This window comes from Ascaphus truei, chromosome 3 (genome assembly GCF_040206685.1).
Source record: "Ascaphus truei isolate aAscTru1 chromosome 3, aAscTru1.hap1, whole genome shotgun sequence".
In the NCBI taxonomy this organism is placed as follows: domain Eukaryota; kingdom Metazoa; phylum Chordata; class Amphibia; order Anura; family Ascaphidae; genus Ascaphus; species Ascaphus truei.
In genome coordinates, this window is record NC_134485.1 from 429,740,810 (window position 1) to 429,759,043 (window position 18,234).

The window sequence follows — 18,234 nt, forward strand, 5'->3', positions numbered from 1 at the left end:
ATAATGTACAGAGGAACCCTAGCATCCGTATGCAGCACGAAGGTAATTTTCAATGGGATAAGGTAACATTTCCCTTCAATCCCCCTTTAAGCAGCAGTATCTCCCTGTACGGTATCAGAGATGTAATTCATGTACATACGGACAGTCACCCCAGCATCATTTCTCCTTCTTATAAAACAAAAGCCAATGGATACTGCAGCTTTATCTAAACCCACCCCGGTAAATGCAGAGACATGCTAAGCTAAACCTTTCATAACCACTTGGGATAAAGATACATTTTGACCACATGCAAAAGCTACAGTAATGCTACATGCCAGGTCATTTGTTTGTGCCAGAGAACAGTCTGCTGCTTGCATTTGAAGGTAATGTGAGGCTTTCATCATAGAGATGTGAAGAAACTGTTCTCAGTGGCCTTTGAGCAATTAGACCTGGGAGAGTGGAATGTGTTGCGACATGCCTTCACATTAGAAAGTCCCCTGCAGTTTGGGAAGTGATGCATTCTCTGGGCTTCATCCTGTGCTGCTCTGGTTTCGCTCATAAATGTATTTTATACGTATGTGAATCTTTATCATACATTTGTTACAGTCTCTGCAGTAAGGCAGGAGAAGCACATTTTTGACCTTGCCACCCTTTTTCCCAGTGATGCTGCTATTCCGATCATTTTTCATTAAGATGTATACAATATTTATGCTTGGGGAGCAGAAAGGAAGAGATACTTCCTAAAATAAACACGTTTCTTTTTATTGGTTCTATTTTTTCTTTAAATAGAAATTGGAGCAATATGTGTGTACATCAGAAAGTGGTGGTTTTCTGGGGTTGTAACTCAAAAATGCCGTGGTATCCTCTGCCCCCTGAGTACATGCACAGTTTGAGCCCTTTTTTTGAATGCACATAAAGAGCATTGTGTTACTTCTGCATCCCTGGTCTGAGGCTCAGGCAGAGCTATAGCACAGGAACGGACAATATTTTGAAATCGCTCATTGTTTCCGTTCTGTTACCACCTTAAAGCCCAGTGCTAAGTGAAACATTTCTGGTTTTGTAAGTTCTGCTTTGATTCCAAGAAAAGGCATTCGATTGTAGAAAATGACTGTACATTACATCAGGAGCGGCCTTTGTCAGTCCTCACGAGCCACCAACAGGCCAGGTATTAGGGACCCCCCCTGCTTCAGCACACATAGCTGAGTCAGAATGATGAAAAATAATCTTGGATTTGCTATTTAATACTGAAGCGGAATGGTGCTGAGCTGTGGTTATTACCCATAATGCACAGGAACTGTTGAGAAGGATTATCAGTAAACCTCCCAATGTGTGGCAGAGTTAATGGTACCATCTTTGAAGTGGGTGAACCCAGATTGTATCTCATTGTCGGTTCTACTTGTAACTTTGCACAAGTAACCATCGTTACTCTCTGTACAGCAGTGCGTACCTTATTAGCGCAATCTGAGCCAACATATTATCAATATGCATTGCATTACAATAGCATGCATTGGCACTTCATGCTATTGCGTTTCAGGCACCTCTGGCAGCGATGTGGTTAATATGTTTTTGAAGCCCATTACCGGGAGTGCTGTTTTTTTAATTGTCCTGTATACCCGCCAGCAGAGTCACACGTGGTATAATTCAGCCTGCTCTCTGGGGCATCAGCACTCCTGCCCAGAGCTGGCGCAGTCAGTCTACAAGCTCATTGAATTGCAAATTCGGTAATGATATCTTTCCCCCGACAGATCTGCTACGGAATCATCTACGGGATGGGGGCCAAATCCCTGGGAGAGCAGATGGGCATCGAGGAGAACGATGCTGCCTGCTATATAGAATCGTTTAAGGCCAGATATAAAGGTATGGGACAGCGAGAGCAGAAACATGAGCACAAATAGGCAGTAAATATCTGAATAGGAGGCTAGTAGCTCAGTGATCACCATGTCTGTATGACCTTTACCTGTAATGAGCATATTTGCAAGGTGCGCCCAATCACATCAAATGTTGCTATGTTAATGGCCAGCTTTTGTCAGAAAGCTAGATAAAAAATAAATGCTACCATATATCATGTGTATGCTCCTCTGTACATACAGTATGTATCCAGCTCAGTACCATCTGTGTCCAACAATGGTCATTTCTTCTAGCCATACGTCCTGCCCAGTGCCATTTTAATTTCTTCACTGAAGTGATGACGTTTGTCTGCTCAGAAACCATTCCTCCTTTTGCCGGTGTGTTTGGGTAATACCCAGCATACATCTCTCCATTACCTTTGCATTTAAGGTACAAGTTTCACATCCATACCTGAGCACAGGCGCAATACACTGGCTGAACACTTCTACGACCTTGGAACGTTCCCTTTTAAAGATTGTCTTGTTTCTTCCAAATGCCTCCATCCCATCTTCATTCTCCTATTGATTTCATTCAAACGGTTCCCATCTATTGCTACTTGCCGGCCAAGGTAGACGGTTTTCAACTTCTTCTAGATCTATTCCATTTATTTAGATCTTTGTAGAGTTGACACAATTATTGCACATCACTTTGGTCCTGCCGAGATTCATGTGGAGGCCCTCACAGTAGACCATGTTGCCTACCAGCGTCCTAGTAGAAGTGCGTTTTCGGGGCAATTGGGTAAAGGTTGCAGGAGTGTTTTGGGGAAAGGAGGTTTGCAGCGGTGGAAAGTCTTGCTAGTGACCGTGGGAGGAGATTATGAAGGAGAAATAAAGGAGGCAATCATACCATAAAGTAAACCCAGGCTAGGTAATATGCTGCAGTAGGTGTCTGGGTTGACTCGCACCATTGATTACTTTTCTTCCACTCTTCAGGTATTCAGAAATTCCTCAAGGAGACAGTGAGGGGCTGTTCACGGGATGGCTTTGTACAGACCATCCTGGGCAGGCGCCGGTATCTCCCAGCAATCAAGGACTCCAACACCTACGCTAAAGCACACGTGAGTCGAGTTCGCAAATTAGGGAGATGTCCTGTATTTGTTGTAATTATTGAGCTTTTAACCCGTGAAGTCATGTAAATCAAAACATTATGCCATGTTTCAATAAGTCCCATTTATTGTAGAAATCCTGCCTTATTGATTCCCCCTTCCCACTTATTTATTTTTTATATGAGAAACTGTGGGTGCCCCGGAACAAAACGTTGTTATTTTCAGCTCCGGTAACCCCTGGTGGGATACTTACCGGTGTTAATTTCAGCTCCGGTAACCCCTGGTGGGATACTTACCGGTGTTATTTTCAGCTCCGGTAACCTCTGGTGGGATACTTACCAGTGAAGTTACTACCTGGCTTCTCCCAGGTATTTATATGCCCATCCAATTGGAAGCTGCAACAGTTTGCGGGACCGCCATCATTTGAAAGGCCGTGAACGAGAAAAATAGACACTGCTAACGTCACCAGGAAAATATGTAGGGAACCTGAAAAAAGGGGGGTCAAGGGTAAATAATTAAAAAAACAAGTAGCTTGAATTGCTACATTAAGATTATACATATGCTGGGATTCACCAAACTGTGGCTTCTTGGGTGACTGTTAATGTGGGATAGTGCTCTGATAAAACGCTTATCAGAGGTTAGTGAATCTTCCCCACGCACTGAAAAGTCTACGTGGTGGAACAACTTTGAAGAACTGGCATGTTGGTTTCATCAAATTCCATCAAAAGGAAGAGAGAGGAGCGGCAGGCACTCAAATAGTGGTTAATATTTATTCATCCAACACTTCTGTCCAACACGGCTCCTCCATACTTTATCTGGCATATATTTATGAGGACCCCACAGGATGGCTCTTTACACCTTTTAACATTCATTCTGAAGAAGGACGTAGAGATACCAAATTCTCTTTATACAACTTTGTGTTCCACTGTGTAAATCCTTTAGGGACAGACGTGTCTGGCTGTTTCTTTTTAGTGTGTGGCCTCTTTGTAGCAGAGACTGCGGTTTTCATTAAATGCTTAACTACTACCCATTCCCAATGGAACAATAGTCTGTTTCTGCCGCAGGTTCCATGCACGTTGGATTGTAAGCTTGACAGAAGTGTCTTCTCATTGAGTAATGATGGCACAGGCAGAATACTGTAGCATGGGATTACATTATCACCTGCGTTATTTACCTGCCTCAGACACTATTGCCAGACTAACTACATCATTGGCAGATTTCTGTCCAGTTTACCTAACTCAAACCACAATGCATTCTGGGTTACAATAGTCCTACATTTCTATCGGAAATGACCTGTGTGTTACAGCAGCAATTCAACCCCAAAATATTAATTGGTACTTTTGGGAAATACTGCCCTCACTCTCTTTAAAGCTCTCTTCGGCACCTTTGTGTCGTTTTCCATTCCTGGGATAGTGCTGACAAAATGAGAGATAAAAGGGCCTCGGGGATTGCCATGAAAATCAGCGGCCAAACAGATCAGTTATATCAATAATTCGGTCTTCTGGGGATCCTGGAGAAAGGGAAATTAGAGGGTATACGTGGGGAACAAGGCATCATAATATGAACATCACTTTGAATGTGCTGCTTCCTCGCTGAATGATTGACCTGGGATTGTGGATCAGTCCTAAGGAGCCAGAATAGAAGGGGGATCACTTTGTCTGCTTGTTACCTTGTGTACACTGGAATGGCTCAATAAAAATACAGTATGGTCCAAGTGCATTACAAAAATACTGGCACTATTTGATCTCAAATCATTTTAAACCTGTCAGACATTGCGCTGCTTTGATGTAAAGTGTAACGGAATATGCTATCACTCCGAAAGAAGGGTTTTTAGTGTATTCTTTTTGAAAGGGAAGTAGAATGGTTTAGGAAATTTAAAATGAATGCTACTTCTGGTTTGTAAAATAGTGGTGCTCTGGGTTTGTAAATAAAGTGTTGGTAACCGAATACCACCCTAGTTCTATCCTATCTCCGCCTTGTTAATAAGTAAAGCCAAGACGATAATATAAAATGTGTTTGTTATGCCTGTCAGGCAGAGCGGCAAGCTGTGAATACCACCGTGCAGGGATCCGCTGCCGATATCATCAAAACGGCGACCGTGAACATTCAGAGGCGCCTTGAAGAGGCCTTCCCTTCCGTGCCAAAATCCCACGGACACCTGATGCAGGCCAATCTCACAGGTATGTTTCCAGCCATGTAAAGGGTCTGGGGCATCAGCCATGGTTCAGAGCTTGGGAAACCACCGGCGTCATTTCATCTTTTTCCTTGGGTGATCGGCAATGATATTGACTTGTTCTTCAGTCCTGTGCGAATAGATCGCAGACCTCTCTGAGAGTGAAAGGGAAAGACAATATGGAGTATTGGTGCAATCCCATCTGCACTTAAAGAAAATGAATGGTATCCCCCCACATACTGAGTTTGCAGCACCCCCTCCTAAATTTCCCTAGGTCTTTCTAGCTGGAGGACTGCCCCACTGAATATCATGGCAGTGAGAATCAGATGATGTCACTGCGCTCACTTGGAAGGGAGAGCCAATAAACCGAGGATGAGAGAAGCATTGGATTCTGGGGGAGGAAATAGGAAACTTACAGTGGTAATCCGTAAAATGAAACCCGTTTAGAAGTTGGTACATTGTTATTGTAATTAATATGGGGAGTCCAGCTCCGGTTTCAGGAAGGATTACACATTTAGATGGAGAAATCCTTGCGCTGGGGAAGTGCTGATCTGCTGGCTGTTACTGGTGGTAGGGTTATTATAGGAGCGTAGGATATGCGGAGACTACTGACCATCATTCCAGTACACCTGCAAAAGGTCTGTGCCTAAAAACTACACACACCCCCTACATGTGTGCGCATGCGCAAAAACCTTAACGCACACTCGCCACCTGTATTATTTATGTATAAAATGTGTTACCAGGAAGTAATACAGGGAGAGTTACCTCTCGTTTTCACGTATGTTCTGGGCTCAGAGTTAGGATGACCAATACATGGTTACAAATACAGTTACATTTAAGTGAGCAGGGTTATCATTATATATAAAGATATTGCATGCACGGTTAATGATAGAATGTTATAGGCGTATGTAACAGTTACGGACCAGATCTATACATGCACATATGTGCACGCTCACCTATACACACCCACAAACACAGGCACACACAAACTGGCTGTAACAGAGTGCTCACCACAAACAAGGCGTGACCGCGAGGCCGAGGTGGGGATTTGATATTGCACCAACCCCGCGTGGGCGCGTCTGGAGTGTAGATTGGTCGAGGTAGCCGGGTCGGGGTAGGAGAGGTCTGGATGGTCAGTAATACTTGCTGAGGTCGGTGTTTGAGAGTAGCGGATCGTAGGAGGTACCTAGCCGTGGTCTGGATTGAAGAGAGGCGGATCGTCGTGGTACTTTGCCGAGGTCAGTATTGAAAAGGAGCGGATCGTCGAGGTGCTTTGCCGTGGTCGGGATGGAGAGGAGCGGATCGTCTAGGTGCTTTGCCGAGGTCGGGAGGGAGAGGAGCGGATCGTCGTACGTAGCCGAGGTCAGGAGAACAGAAGATCGGAGTCCGGAGGAAAAGCTACGGTCAGGAGCAAGGATCTGGAAGCACGACAAGACTGTGGAGGCAAGACAGCAGTGACCACTTCGCTCATAGGAAGGTTTATGCTCAGCAGATGAACCAGAGGAACGGCTGAGCATATAAGGCATACTGGGACCAATGAGGACAAGGCAAGAGGAGGTGCGTCAGGAGCGCCTGCTGAGATTGATTGACGAGGTGCAGGAGACAGGTGTGGGAGGGCTTACAGGCGGAGGAGGCTTGTGACGCAGTACCTGCGCGCGTCCCGCACGTACGTGACGTGCCGATGATCCCCCCGTGCGGGACCAGAGGAGTCCGTATTAATACTCGCGCGCGTGCCCGTAGACCGGCAGCTGATAGATGGCCCAGGTGACGTGCCGCGGGGGAAGCGGAGTACCCGAAAGGCCGGTGTAAGCGAGAAGCACGCCGAGGGTAGCGGGACTCACGGATCCTTACACTGGCACACAGGGTTGCACACCCACAGGCACATGCACACAACCCCACAGACTAACACATATACACATATACACCTACACACATACACAAACAACTCCCCACATATACCTCCACCCACCCACATACACACACCCCCCACACACATACACACCTCCCCACATATACACCCCCACACATACATACACCTCCACATATACACCCCCACACATACATACAACTCCACATATACACCCCCACACACATACATATACACCTCACACACACACACCTCCCCACATATACACCCCCACACATACATATACCTCCACATATACACCCCCACACACATACACACCTCCCCACATATACACCCCCACACATACATACACCTCCACATATACACCCCCACACATACATACAACTCCACATATACACCCCCACACACATACATATACACCTCACACACACACCTCCCCACATATACACCCCCACACATACATATACCTCCACATATACACCCCCACACACATACAACTCCCCACATATACCTCCGCCCACCCACATATACATCCCACACACACCTCACCACGACACCCCACACACACACAAACAACTCCCCACATATACCTCCACCCACCCACATATACACCCCCCCACACACATACACCCCCCCCCCACACACATACACACCTGCCCACATATACACCCCCACACATACATACACCTCCACATATACACCCCCACACACATACAACTCCCCACATATACCTCCGTCCACCCACATATACATCCCACACACACCTCCCCACATATACACCCCCACACACACACTTACAACTCCCCACATATACCTCCACCCACCCACATATACACCCCCACACACACACATACAACTCCCCACATATACCTCCACCCACCCACTTATACACCCCAACATACACATATACCTCCCCACATATACACCCCCACAAACACATACACCTCCCCATGTATACCTCCACCCACCCACATATACACCCCCCCCCCCGCACACACACCCTCCATACACCCCGCATACGTACACACACCTATACACGCGCACATACTTATGCATACGTACACACACACACACACACACACACACACACACACACACTTGTATACAGTATAGAGAGAGCTTGGTTGATCAAATGCACCCTAAATGTATTATATATTTTTTAAAGAGCTTTTGACACTAAATTAGTTAATATACACAATTCTATATGTGTACACTATCAAGATGATGTACATTGGGGAAGCTGGAAGTGACCATATCGAATTAGTTAAACCAAGGGGAGAGTGTTTACGGATTAATGGATATGACCTTGAGCTGCGACCTTGAAGCAGTAAAGCGCACACAAGGGGACGCTGCTCTGCTCTCTGCCAAGTTATTTTATCACCAGCAGCCGGCATTTCAGCAGAGGCTCAGGTCAGGAGCTGTGCAGATCTCTGCAGAGTGACTGACAGGCTTACTGCCAACTCTGCTCTGGAGATTCAGCGAGCCAGTAAGCGCTTTATAAAGCCATTTGTTGCAGGACAGTACGTTGCTGACCACTCCTGCAGCAGGGGGATAGTTAGCCCATTGTGTCGCAAAATGCCTTTACCTACATCTAGCCCTCATCAATGGGAGAGAGACTGGAATGCAGGAAGGATTGACTCGGCAGCAAAGGGGTTAAGCAGTGCATTGCTGATACCTCTTGCAGTGCTGGCAATTCAGCCCCCTGCGTATCCCATGTCTGCTTTAGGCAATTGTACTGAAATCCCTCAAACCCACCTTAGCAAACTTGACACCCTCTACAATTCAATTTGTCGTTTTGTTCTCCAATGCAACTACAACACACATCACTGCGAAATGCTCAAAGAACTAGATTGGTCATCACTAGAGTCTAGGCGCAAAGTTCACCTTTCCTGTCTTGCCTTTAAATTCTTTATGGGCAAGCTACCCAGCTATCTGAACAAGCTCCTCACCCCTACCACTTGCAGCACTTATCACCTGAGATCAGACTCCAAAAGACTATTCATGGTCCCAAGGCTCAACAAAGTATCTGGACGTTCCTCCTTCTCTTACCGTGCACCCCAAAACTGGAACAACCTACCAGAGACTCTTACATCCACCACCAGTTTAAATTCTTTCAAATCTAAGTCTGTCTCACATTTTAATCTGGTCTGTAACTGTTTCATACGCCCATAATATATATTTTCTTTAACTGTGCATGCAATGTCTTGTATATAATGTATACCCTGTTCATTTATGTAACTGTATTTGTAACCATGTATTATTTGTCTTAGCTCTGTGCCCAGGACATACTTGAAAACGAGAGGTAACTCTCAATGTATTACTTCCTGGTAAAATATTTTATAAATAAAATAAAAATCTTGGGCATGTTCATTTAAAAAATCTAATTTTTTGCTGAAATTAATCAAAACCACTCGCCTTCTGTTCTTTTAAAATATAAATCCACATTTCTCCACTTTGGGTGAGAATCAGGATTTCACCACAGAGGTGGCTGCATGTGGATAGGGGAAGTGTAAATGTAAGGACTCGCAGGATACATAGAACGGGATAGGCACAATATCAGCAAATTCCTTTCTTACTGAATCAGGGTTTTACAATGGAAGTTATGTGGTGGAAGGTTCTTCCAGGTTACACGCGATTCCATTATACTCCATGGAGGAACAAATCCATGTTCTATTATGTTAATATTGTCCTGGCCCCTCTGGCATCGGAGGGGTTAACACACAAGCATGTTGCTTGATGTACTTCTTTAAATATATATAAATGTATATATCTGTATTTGTACAATTTAGCAATGTAATTAGAGGGTAGACCCTGTGGTAAGCTGCAGACAGCAGTGTTCTTTCTGCCTTTCGGTAGGATTCTGTTCCACGGCTCTCGGCACCAAATCATCTTTATCCTGCCCAGAGGAAGGAGCGTTAACAGCCCGAGCTATAGTGTGGTGGTGTGTGCGCTCTGAACCCCCCGCGCCAGATTAATGGCCTCTTGGGGCTGGGAAGTCACTTCCTGCAACATTACATTGCGAGCTCCTAGGGGAGCAAGAAACGACAGCTGGCAATTCACAGTTTACGCTGCATACCCCCATTAGTGACTAGCAGATGCTTTAACCGCATTGTACCGCGCTGCGGAATATGTTGGCACTTTACAAATAAATGATAATAATCAATTGGTGGGGGTTCCAGCAGACCCCTATGTCTGGGCCAAGGGTGGAGGGCCACTCAGATCCCCTGTGAAAATGGAGCCATGTCTGTAAGTAATCCTTTACCCTTGTTACTCACTGGATATGGAAGGGTTAGAAGTCCTATAGACACAGTGGTGGCCGGTGTTATGAAGCATTATATAAAGGACTAGCCATAATGAAAACAGCAGTCAAAAACCAACGCATAGAAAATATATTGGATAGTTAAGATCACCATGAATATCAGTGTTCTGGTGCTGATCTCTCTGGGTACCACAGCTTTGATGTTCATGGTGATCTAGTTTTTTTGTGCTGGTTCTGACTAGTATTGACCATGGCTGTTGCTTTATGTAACTCTGCATGGAAGAGATTCATTGTACCTGCAAAATGTACACTGCTGCATTCACAGCTCTGCAAGAAAGGGATATGCTGCTAGCCCACCTTGTCTGCTAGTGAGGGTTGTGCCCTCAGCTCTGGGTATATCCAAACGCATCTAGCAATGAAGAATGATAGCAGTGTCTTGTGATCATGCCATCAGCACCATGCACAAGAAATGGTTGTGTGCCAAATAATACCAACAAAATAATGGGAGCAGTGAAGTAGACAGCTGCTGTTGTAAGCACATTATTACTCCCTATGCTTTGCTTTATTTCCTTATTTGTTATCATTTTCTTTACCCATTTCCTACTTCTGTATCGCCCCGTATCCCTGGGTGGTGGTATCCGAAGCTGCCACAGACACTGCCTCGATGGCAGGGATTGTAGCTTATGTTACCCCTGTTCTTGCCAGTGGACACTGCTGTATGTTGTAGACCGTCTGGCAGAGAAAGGTGTTATTACCTAATATATGAATGAACATGCTAATGTACGAGCTGTGTTCCACCAATCTGGTGTAGACTGCTGTCAGCTTTTCCTAGGAACATGAGATAATTGGGAGGTATTGCCAGATTTAAGCTCTTAAAATACGGGATGTCAAAATCCAGTAGGAAAATGTCATTTAAATCCCAGACATTTCCTATATTTTTTCATGACAAAAACACACAGTTTCTCTCCTCCCATCTCTTAGCCCCGTTCCCTCTATCTCTCACCCCCCTTCCCTCCATCTCTCTGCCCCCTTCCCCCCATCTCTCAGCCCCCTTACCTCCATCTCTCATCCCCCTTACCTCCATCTCTCAGCCCCCTTACCTCCATCTCTCAGCCCCCCTCCCTCGAACTCTCAGCCCCCCTCCCTCCATCTCTCAGCCCCCCTCCCTCCATCTCTCAGCCCCCCTCCCTCCATATCTCAGCCCCCCTCCCTCCATCTCTCAGCCCCCCTCCCTCCATCTCTCAGCCCCCCTCCCTCCATCTCTCAGCCCCCCTCCCTCCATCTCTCAGCCCCCCTCCCTCCATCTCTCAGCCCCCCTCCCTCCATCTCTCAGCCCCCCTCCCTCCATCTCTCAGCCCCCCTCCCTCCATCTCTCAGCCCCCCTCCCTCCATCTCTCAGCCCCCCTCCCTCCATCTCTCAGCCCCCCCTCCCTCCATCTCTCAGCCCCCCCTCCCTCCATCTCTCAGCCCCCCTCCATCCATCTCTCAGCCCCTTTGCCTCCATCTCTCAGCCCCCTTGCCTCGATCTCGCAGCCCCCCTCCCATCTCTCAGCCCTCCTCCCTCCATCTCCCTGTTTCCAAGCTCACTCATCCCACCTTTTTAATGGCAGTTCTTGCTAAGCACCTGTAAATAACCAGTCTATTAAAGACCACTCTCCATCCATTAGAGAGGTTCTGGTAGCTTTTAGCTGGTGCAGAAGTATTAGGACCTACAGATGGGCCATACCGTGACGTGGGTGCAGAAGTGTTAGGACCTACAGACGGGCCATACTGTGACGTGGGTGCAGCAGTGTTAGGTCCTACAGATGGGCCATACTGTGACGTGGGTGTAGCAGTGTTAGGTCCTACAGATGGGCCATACTGTGACGTGGGTGTAGCAGTGTTAGGTCCTACAGACGGGCCATACCGTGACGTGGGTGTAGCAGTGTTAGGTCCTACAGACGGGCCATACTGTGACGTGGGTGTAGCAGTGTTAGGTCCTACAGATGGGCCATACCGTGACGTGGGTGCAGCAGTGTTAGGTCCTACAGATGGGCCATACCGTGACGTGGGTGTAGCAGTGTTAGGTCCTACAGACGGGCCATACCGTGACGTGGGTGCAGCAGTGTTAGGACCTACAGACGGGCCATACCATGACGTGGGTGTAGCAGTGTTAGGTCCTACAGACGGGCCATACTGTGACGTGGGTGTAGCAGTGTTAGGTCCTACAGACGGGCCATACCGGGACGTGGGTGTAGCAGTGTTAGGTCCTACAGACGGGCCATACTGTGACGTGGGTGTAGCAGTGTTAGGTCCTACAGACGGGCCATACCATGACGTGGGTGTAGCAGTGTTAGGTCCTACAGACGGGCCATACTGTGACGTGGGTGTAGCAGTGTTAGGTCCTACAGATGGGCCATACCGTGACGTGGGTGTTGCAGTGTTAGGTCCTACAGACGGGCCATACTGTGACGTGGGTGTAGCAGTGTTAGGTCCTACAGACGGGCCATACCATGACGTGGGTGTAGCAGTGTTAGGTCCTACAGACGGGCCATACTGTGACGTGGGTGTAGCAGTGTTAGGTCCTACAGATGGGCCATACCGTGACGTGGGTGCAGCAGTGTTAGGTCCTACAGACGGGCCATACTGTGACGTGGGTGTAGCAGTGTTAGGTCCTACAGATGGGCCATACCGTGACGTGGGTGTTGCAGTGTTAGGTCCTACAGACGGGCCATACTGTGACGTGGGTGTAGCAGTGTTAGGTCCTACAGATGGGCCATACCGTGACGTGGGTGCAGCAGTGTTAGGTCTTACAGACGGGCCATACCGTGACGTGGGTGTAGCAGTGTTAGGTCCTACAGACGGGCCATACTGTGACGTGGATGTAGCAGTGTTAGGTCCTACAGACAGGCCATACTGTGACGTGGGTGTAGCAGTGTTAGGTCCTACAGATGGGCCATACCGTGACGTGGGTGTTGCAGTGTTAGGTCCTACAGACGGGCCATACTGTGACGTGGGTGTAGCAGTGTTAGGTCCTACAGATGGGCCATACCGTGACGTGGGTGCAGCAGTGTTAGGTCTTACAGACGGGCCATACCGTGACGTGGGTGTAGCAGTGTTAGGTCCTACAGATGGGCCATACCGTGACGTGGGTGTAGCAGTGTTAGGTCCTACAGATGGGCCATACCGTGACGTGGGTGTTGCAGTGTTAGGTCCTACAGACGGGCCATACTGTGACGTGGGTGTAGCAGTGTTAGGTCCTACAGACGGGCCATACCGTGACGTGGGTGCAGCAGTGTTAGGACCTACAGATTGGCCATACCGTGACGTGGGTGCAGCAGTGTTAGGTCCTACAGACGGGCCATACTGTGACGTGGGTGCAGCAGTGTTAGGTCCTACAGACGGGCCATACCGTGACGTGGGTGCAGCAGTGTTAGATCCTATAGATGGGCCATTCCGTGACGTGGGTGCAGCAGTGTTAGGTCCTACAGACGGGCCATACTGTGACGTGGGTGCAGCAGTGTTAGGTCCTACAGACGGGCCATACCATGACGTGGGTGTAGCAGTGTTAGTTCCTACAGATGGGCCATACCATGACGTGGGTGTTGCAGTGTTAGCTCCTACAGACGGGCCATACCGTGACGTGGATGTAGCAGTGTTAGGTCCTACAGATGGGCCATACAGTGACGTGGGTGTAGCAGTGTTAGGTCCTACAGATGGGCCATACTGTGACGTGGGTGTAGCAGTGTTAGGTCCTACAGATGGGCCATACCGTGACGTGGGTGTAGCACTGTTAGGTCCTACAGACGGGCCATACCGTGACGTGGGTGCAGAAGTGTTAGGTCCTACAGATGGGCCATACCATGACGTGGGTGCAGCAGTGTTAGCTCCTACAGATGGGCCATACCGTGACGTGGGTGTAGCAGTGTTAGGTCCTACAGATGGGCCATACCATGACGTGGGTGTAGCAGTGTTAGCTCCTACAGATGGGCCATACCATGACGTGGGTGTAGCAGTGTTAGCTCCTACAGATGGGCCATACCGTGACGTGGGTGCAGCAGTGTTAGGTCCTACAGATGGGCCATACCGTGACGTGGGTGCAGCAGTGTTAGGTCCTACAGATGGGCCATACTGTGACGTGGGTGTAGGCTTAAAGTATTTTTGGCCAAAGAATTTAACTAAATGTTCCTTGCTTATTAGAAGATATACAGATAATTATTTCACTATATAATATGTTAGGTTAGATGTAGCACTGGGGCTTCGTCTTTTTGTTCTATTCATGAGGTCATGGTCCTAGTAGCACTCTTTTTGACACCATATATATGATGGCGGATTTGGGTTCTGAGCTTACAGGGGCCGTGTATGTAACTGACTTACTGAACGTGGTTAGTCTGCAGAACTTTTCATTCTTCTTCAGCAACTCCACACCCATTCGTGCCAACCTAACTTTATTCTTCTTCCCGTGGCTGCTGCTCCCAGCAGGGCAATTACATTATGTACTGTAGGTGCATTGGAAAAAGCTTAATGTAAGATCAGAGTTTACATTTTATATCGCTGAATGTTTAATTATGCAGCTGTGTGCTGAGCACAATGATCTGAGTTTAGTTGCATTCACTGCTCCTCCAGCGCAGGAGTTTTTCAGCATTTTGTGTTTATGTAAGAGTTGGACTTGGTGAAGGGACAGAACATTATTCTTGGGGTCCTTCAGTAACTACATACAGTTGGGAACACAAACTGGTTGAATGCGTGTACTGTATACAGGAGCTCTGTAAACATCAGTTGAACAACTTTGCACTCTCCAGTAGGTTACTGCTGGGGCTCAGAGGATAATTTTGGTGAATATCACATAAAACCAACAAGGGCAACCTGTTTGGTTGCTTCCAAAATATGGTCTGGCTGGAGTTCCCCCAGTGCAGAATTACTGGTGTTACCAGATGGGTAACCTCCCTCCTGAGCTCAGAGAGGCCCTTTGAGACCAATATCACTGCCACTCTAAAAGTTGTACCCGTGTGTGTGTGTGTGTGTGTGTGTGTGTGTGTGTGTGTATATATATATATATGTATGCAGTTAGGTGTCGTAACTGCTCACACCAGCCCTTCTTCCCTTCTGTGTACTCAGGACGGTCGGCGAGACACAGACACAAGAATCCCTCACCTCCACGACGGGGAGCCTTCTTCATCCTGCAGCTGCACGACGAGCTTCTGTACGAGGCAGCCGAGGATGATGCCATACAGGTGGGAGTGTATAACTACTACATGCCCCTTCCGTGGTGCATTTGGGGGATCCCTGGCAGCAATGGGGTTAATGCTACTGCATGGATTTGTTATAATTGTGCAGCCTGGCTCGTTGTACTGTGACCCCGTAAAAGGTCATAAAGCCACGAGTGTAACGAGCCTTCCCCGGGCGTCCGTTTTCTGCTGAAGGCTGACGCTACGCCAGTGAACATTGTGTGACTGCAGCCTTGCAGAGTTTATTGGAGCACTTACACAAGGTGCTGGAGAAGCGGAAAATGCTGCTCTGTGCAGCTGCTACCTGTTAAATGAAGTGGTTTTATTGCCTTTTAAAAAAAAAAATGTAATTCCCGTTTGGAGAGTAATATGTATGTAAATATGTCCTAATGCCTCGTGCAAGAGGAGCCGGAGATGCGCTTAGCAGCACCTGCAGCCTCTGTGCTGCGGAGACGCCGGGCTTTCTTTCCTGTACACCTGTGTACATACCGTATGTGGGAGATGTCTATTTATATAAACATGCACAATCCAATATAAAGAGGCTGGATGCTTAAAGCTCCGTCAAACAAGAGACTCGCATCTATATTTTCAATATGATTAAATGTGCTCAATCCCTAGTATATCAATAAATCTAAAACGCCATTAAAATCGGAACTAGCTCTTAGTAGCAAGATCCCGTCACTGATCCCCGCTGACATTTCATAGTGATCTAGATCAGGGGGGCGCAAACTTTTCAGTCTGCGCCCCCCTGCCTGGTCCTCCCCCCCTCCTTACCTTGTCTCCGGCGTCATTTGCCGTTGCGTTCCCATGGCGACGTGTCATCTGAAGCCGTCGGAGACAAGGTAAGGTAAGTTCGAGGCCTCGCGGTGCCCCGGCATTTCATTTAAATGCTTGGGGAAGAGCACGGGGCCTATGTAAGCGCTGCACCCCGCCCCCCAGAAAATGTTGCACCCCTGATCTAGGAAAGAGCAATATCCCAACTTAGTTGCACTCACATAATGGATGGCGAAGATGAAATGAGTATAAAATAACCTTTATTAGCATATTAATAAAAATGGGTAATGATTGGTAAAGACAGTTTTTTATTTTTTATTTATTTTGTTAGTGTTTCGTGCTCATGTGTGATTGGTAAAGACATTAACCAATCATTACCCTTTTGTATTACTATTCTAATACAGGTTATTTTATACTCATTTCATCTACTCCATCCATTACTGTATGTTGGGCTCTTGCTCTTTCCTGTGTATCTACCTATTTATCCCTCCTTGCACCTTACTCTATTAGGCTGACACAAGTGTTTTCCTCCCCCCTCCCCCCTATTATCCCTATTTATCACGTATTATCCAGATCCTATTTTAAAAGTACCGTATTTGAGCGTGTGTTCTGAGATCTAACAAGGCTCCTGCATACGGTGTCGTCTGTGTTACTTTAGAATACATAGCGAGAGGATGCACATAACATTACACCTGTCACCGACTGCTCGACACGATCAAACACTGCGGTATAACAGAATCTGCCGTCTGGAGCACTGAAGATCTCCTTTCATAATCCCACAACATAAACACTTTGGCATTGTAACGGCTGATTTATAGTACGATCAAGCATGCGTCTGACAGGACTTGCAGCCTACAGTACAGTACCTCCGTATAGAGAAATAACCACTCTTAGAGGACATACACTTCATATTCCTTTCATCACAGACTGTTAGTTTCTTGTACATAACAGAGGTATCATCACTGGGTATCAGATGTACCCACTTCAAAGGCATTGTCGGCTTTCTTTGTGACATAAGACACATCACTTTGTCTTTCTGTGCCCTAAACCGCAAAAAAAGGACTCAAACTGCTGTCACGTATAAAGTTTGTGCCCGGAAAGGGAATGGACCGACGGCGGATCCAGTGCCAAGCAGACATGTTTTCACTGGCAGAATGACACCGTGATTTGCGTTTTGTGGAAGCGTTTCATCTCGTGTAACTTTGCGATGTATTTCTCTGCAGGTGGCACAGATTATAAAGAAGGAGATGGAAAACGCCATCAAATTATCAGTTACCCTGAAAGCCAAGGTGAAAATAGGTCCCAGCTGGGGCAACCTGCAGGACTTTGACCTGTAGTAGGAGGGAGAAGCCCAATGGCCTCCCTCCTAATGTGAACATTTCTTGTGTCTACAGGGATATAAAAACCTGCTGCGATGAAGAGATGAATTCTTACATTCATTCAGACATACACTCATTCATTCATTCAGACACTCATTCATTCAGACACTCATTCATTCAGACACTCATTCATTCATTCAGACACTCATTCATTCATTCAGACACTCATTCATTCATTCAGACATACACTAATTCATTCATTCAGACACTCATTCATTCATTCAGACACTCATTCATTCATTCAGACACTCACTCTTACATTCAGACACTCACTCATTCATTCAGACACTCACTCATTCAGACACTTACTCATTCATTCAGACACTCATTCATACATACATACCAAAAGGAGTGCCCTGAGGGCCAGTATGTGCAAGGTAGAAATAATAGTATATTCAGGTTTAACATTCCAAATTGAAAGGAATATCAGCACGAAGATTATAGAAAAAAATAAGAGATGACTTTATTAATACATATACATCACACCCAGACCCTAGTGTGTGTGTGTGTGTGTGTGTGTGTGTGTGTGTGTGTGTCTATATATATATCAGACCCTAGTGTGTATATATCACACCCAGGTGTGTGTGCGTGCGCGCATGTGTGCCCCCCTTTGATTCCAGAGGGCCCTGCAGTGGAAGGGGTTAACATGATTTGTTTATAAAGA

General features: G+C 46.9%; 1 protein-coding gene across 5 annotated transcripts in view; it reads left to right on the plus strand.

Annotated features, from left to right (window-relative positions):
* The window catches only part of POLQ (DNA polymerase theta), a 127,782-nt gene extending 109,919 nt beyond the window's left edge, over positions 1-17,863 (plus strand). For 4 of the 5 annotated variants that reach the window (XM_075592882.1, XM_075592883.1, XM_075592885.1 and 1 more), the window contains 5 exons: positions 1,725-1,836; positions 2,799-2,923; positions 4,944-5,091; positions 15,308-15,423; positions 17,415-17,863. In XM_075592882.1, coding sequence (XP_075448997.1) covers positions 1,725-1,836; positions 2,799-2,923; positions 4,944-5,091; positions 15,308-15,423; positions 17,415-17,528 — 615 coding nt within the window. In that variant the 3' untranslated portion in view covers positions 17,529-17,863. Of the gene's footprint in view, positions 1-1,724; positions 1,837-2,798; positions 2,924-4,943; positions 5,092-15,307; positions 15,424-17,414 lie in introns of those variants that run through there. The other variant, XM_075592884.1, reaches the window with a different exon arrangement.
* Positions 17,864-18,234: the final 371 nt, after the last annotated feature.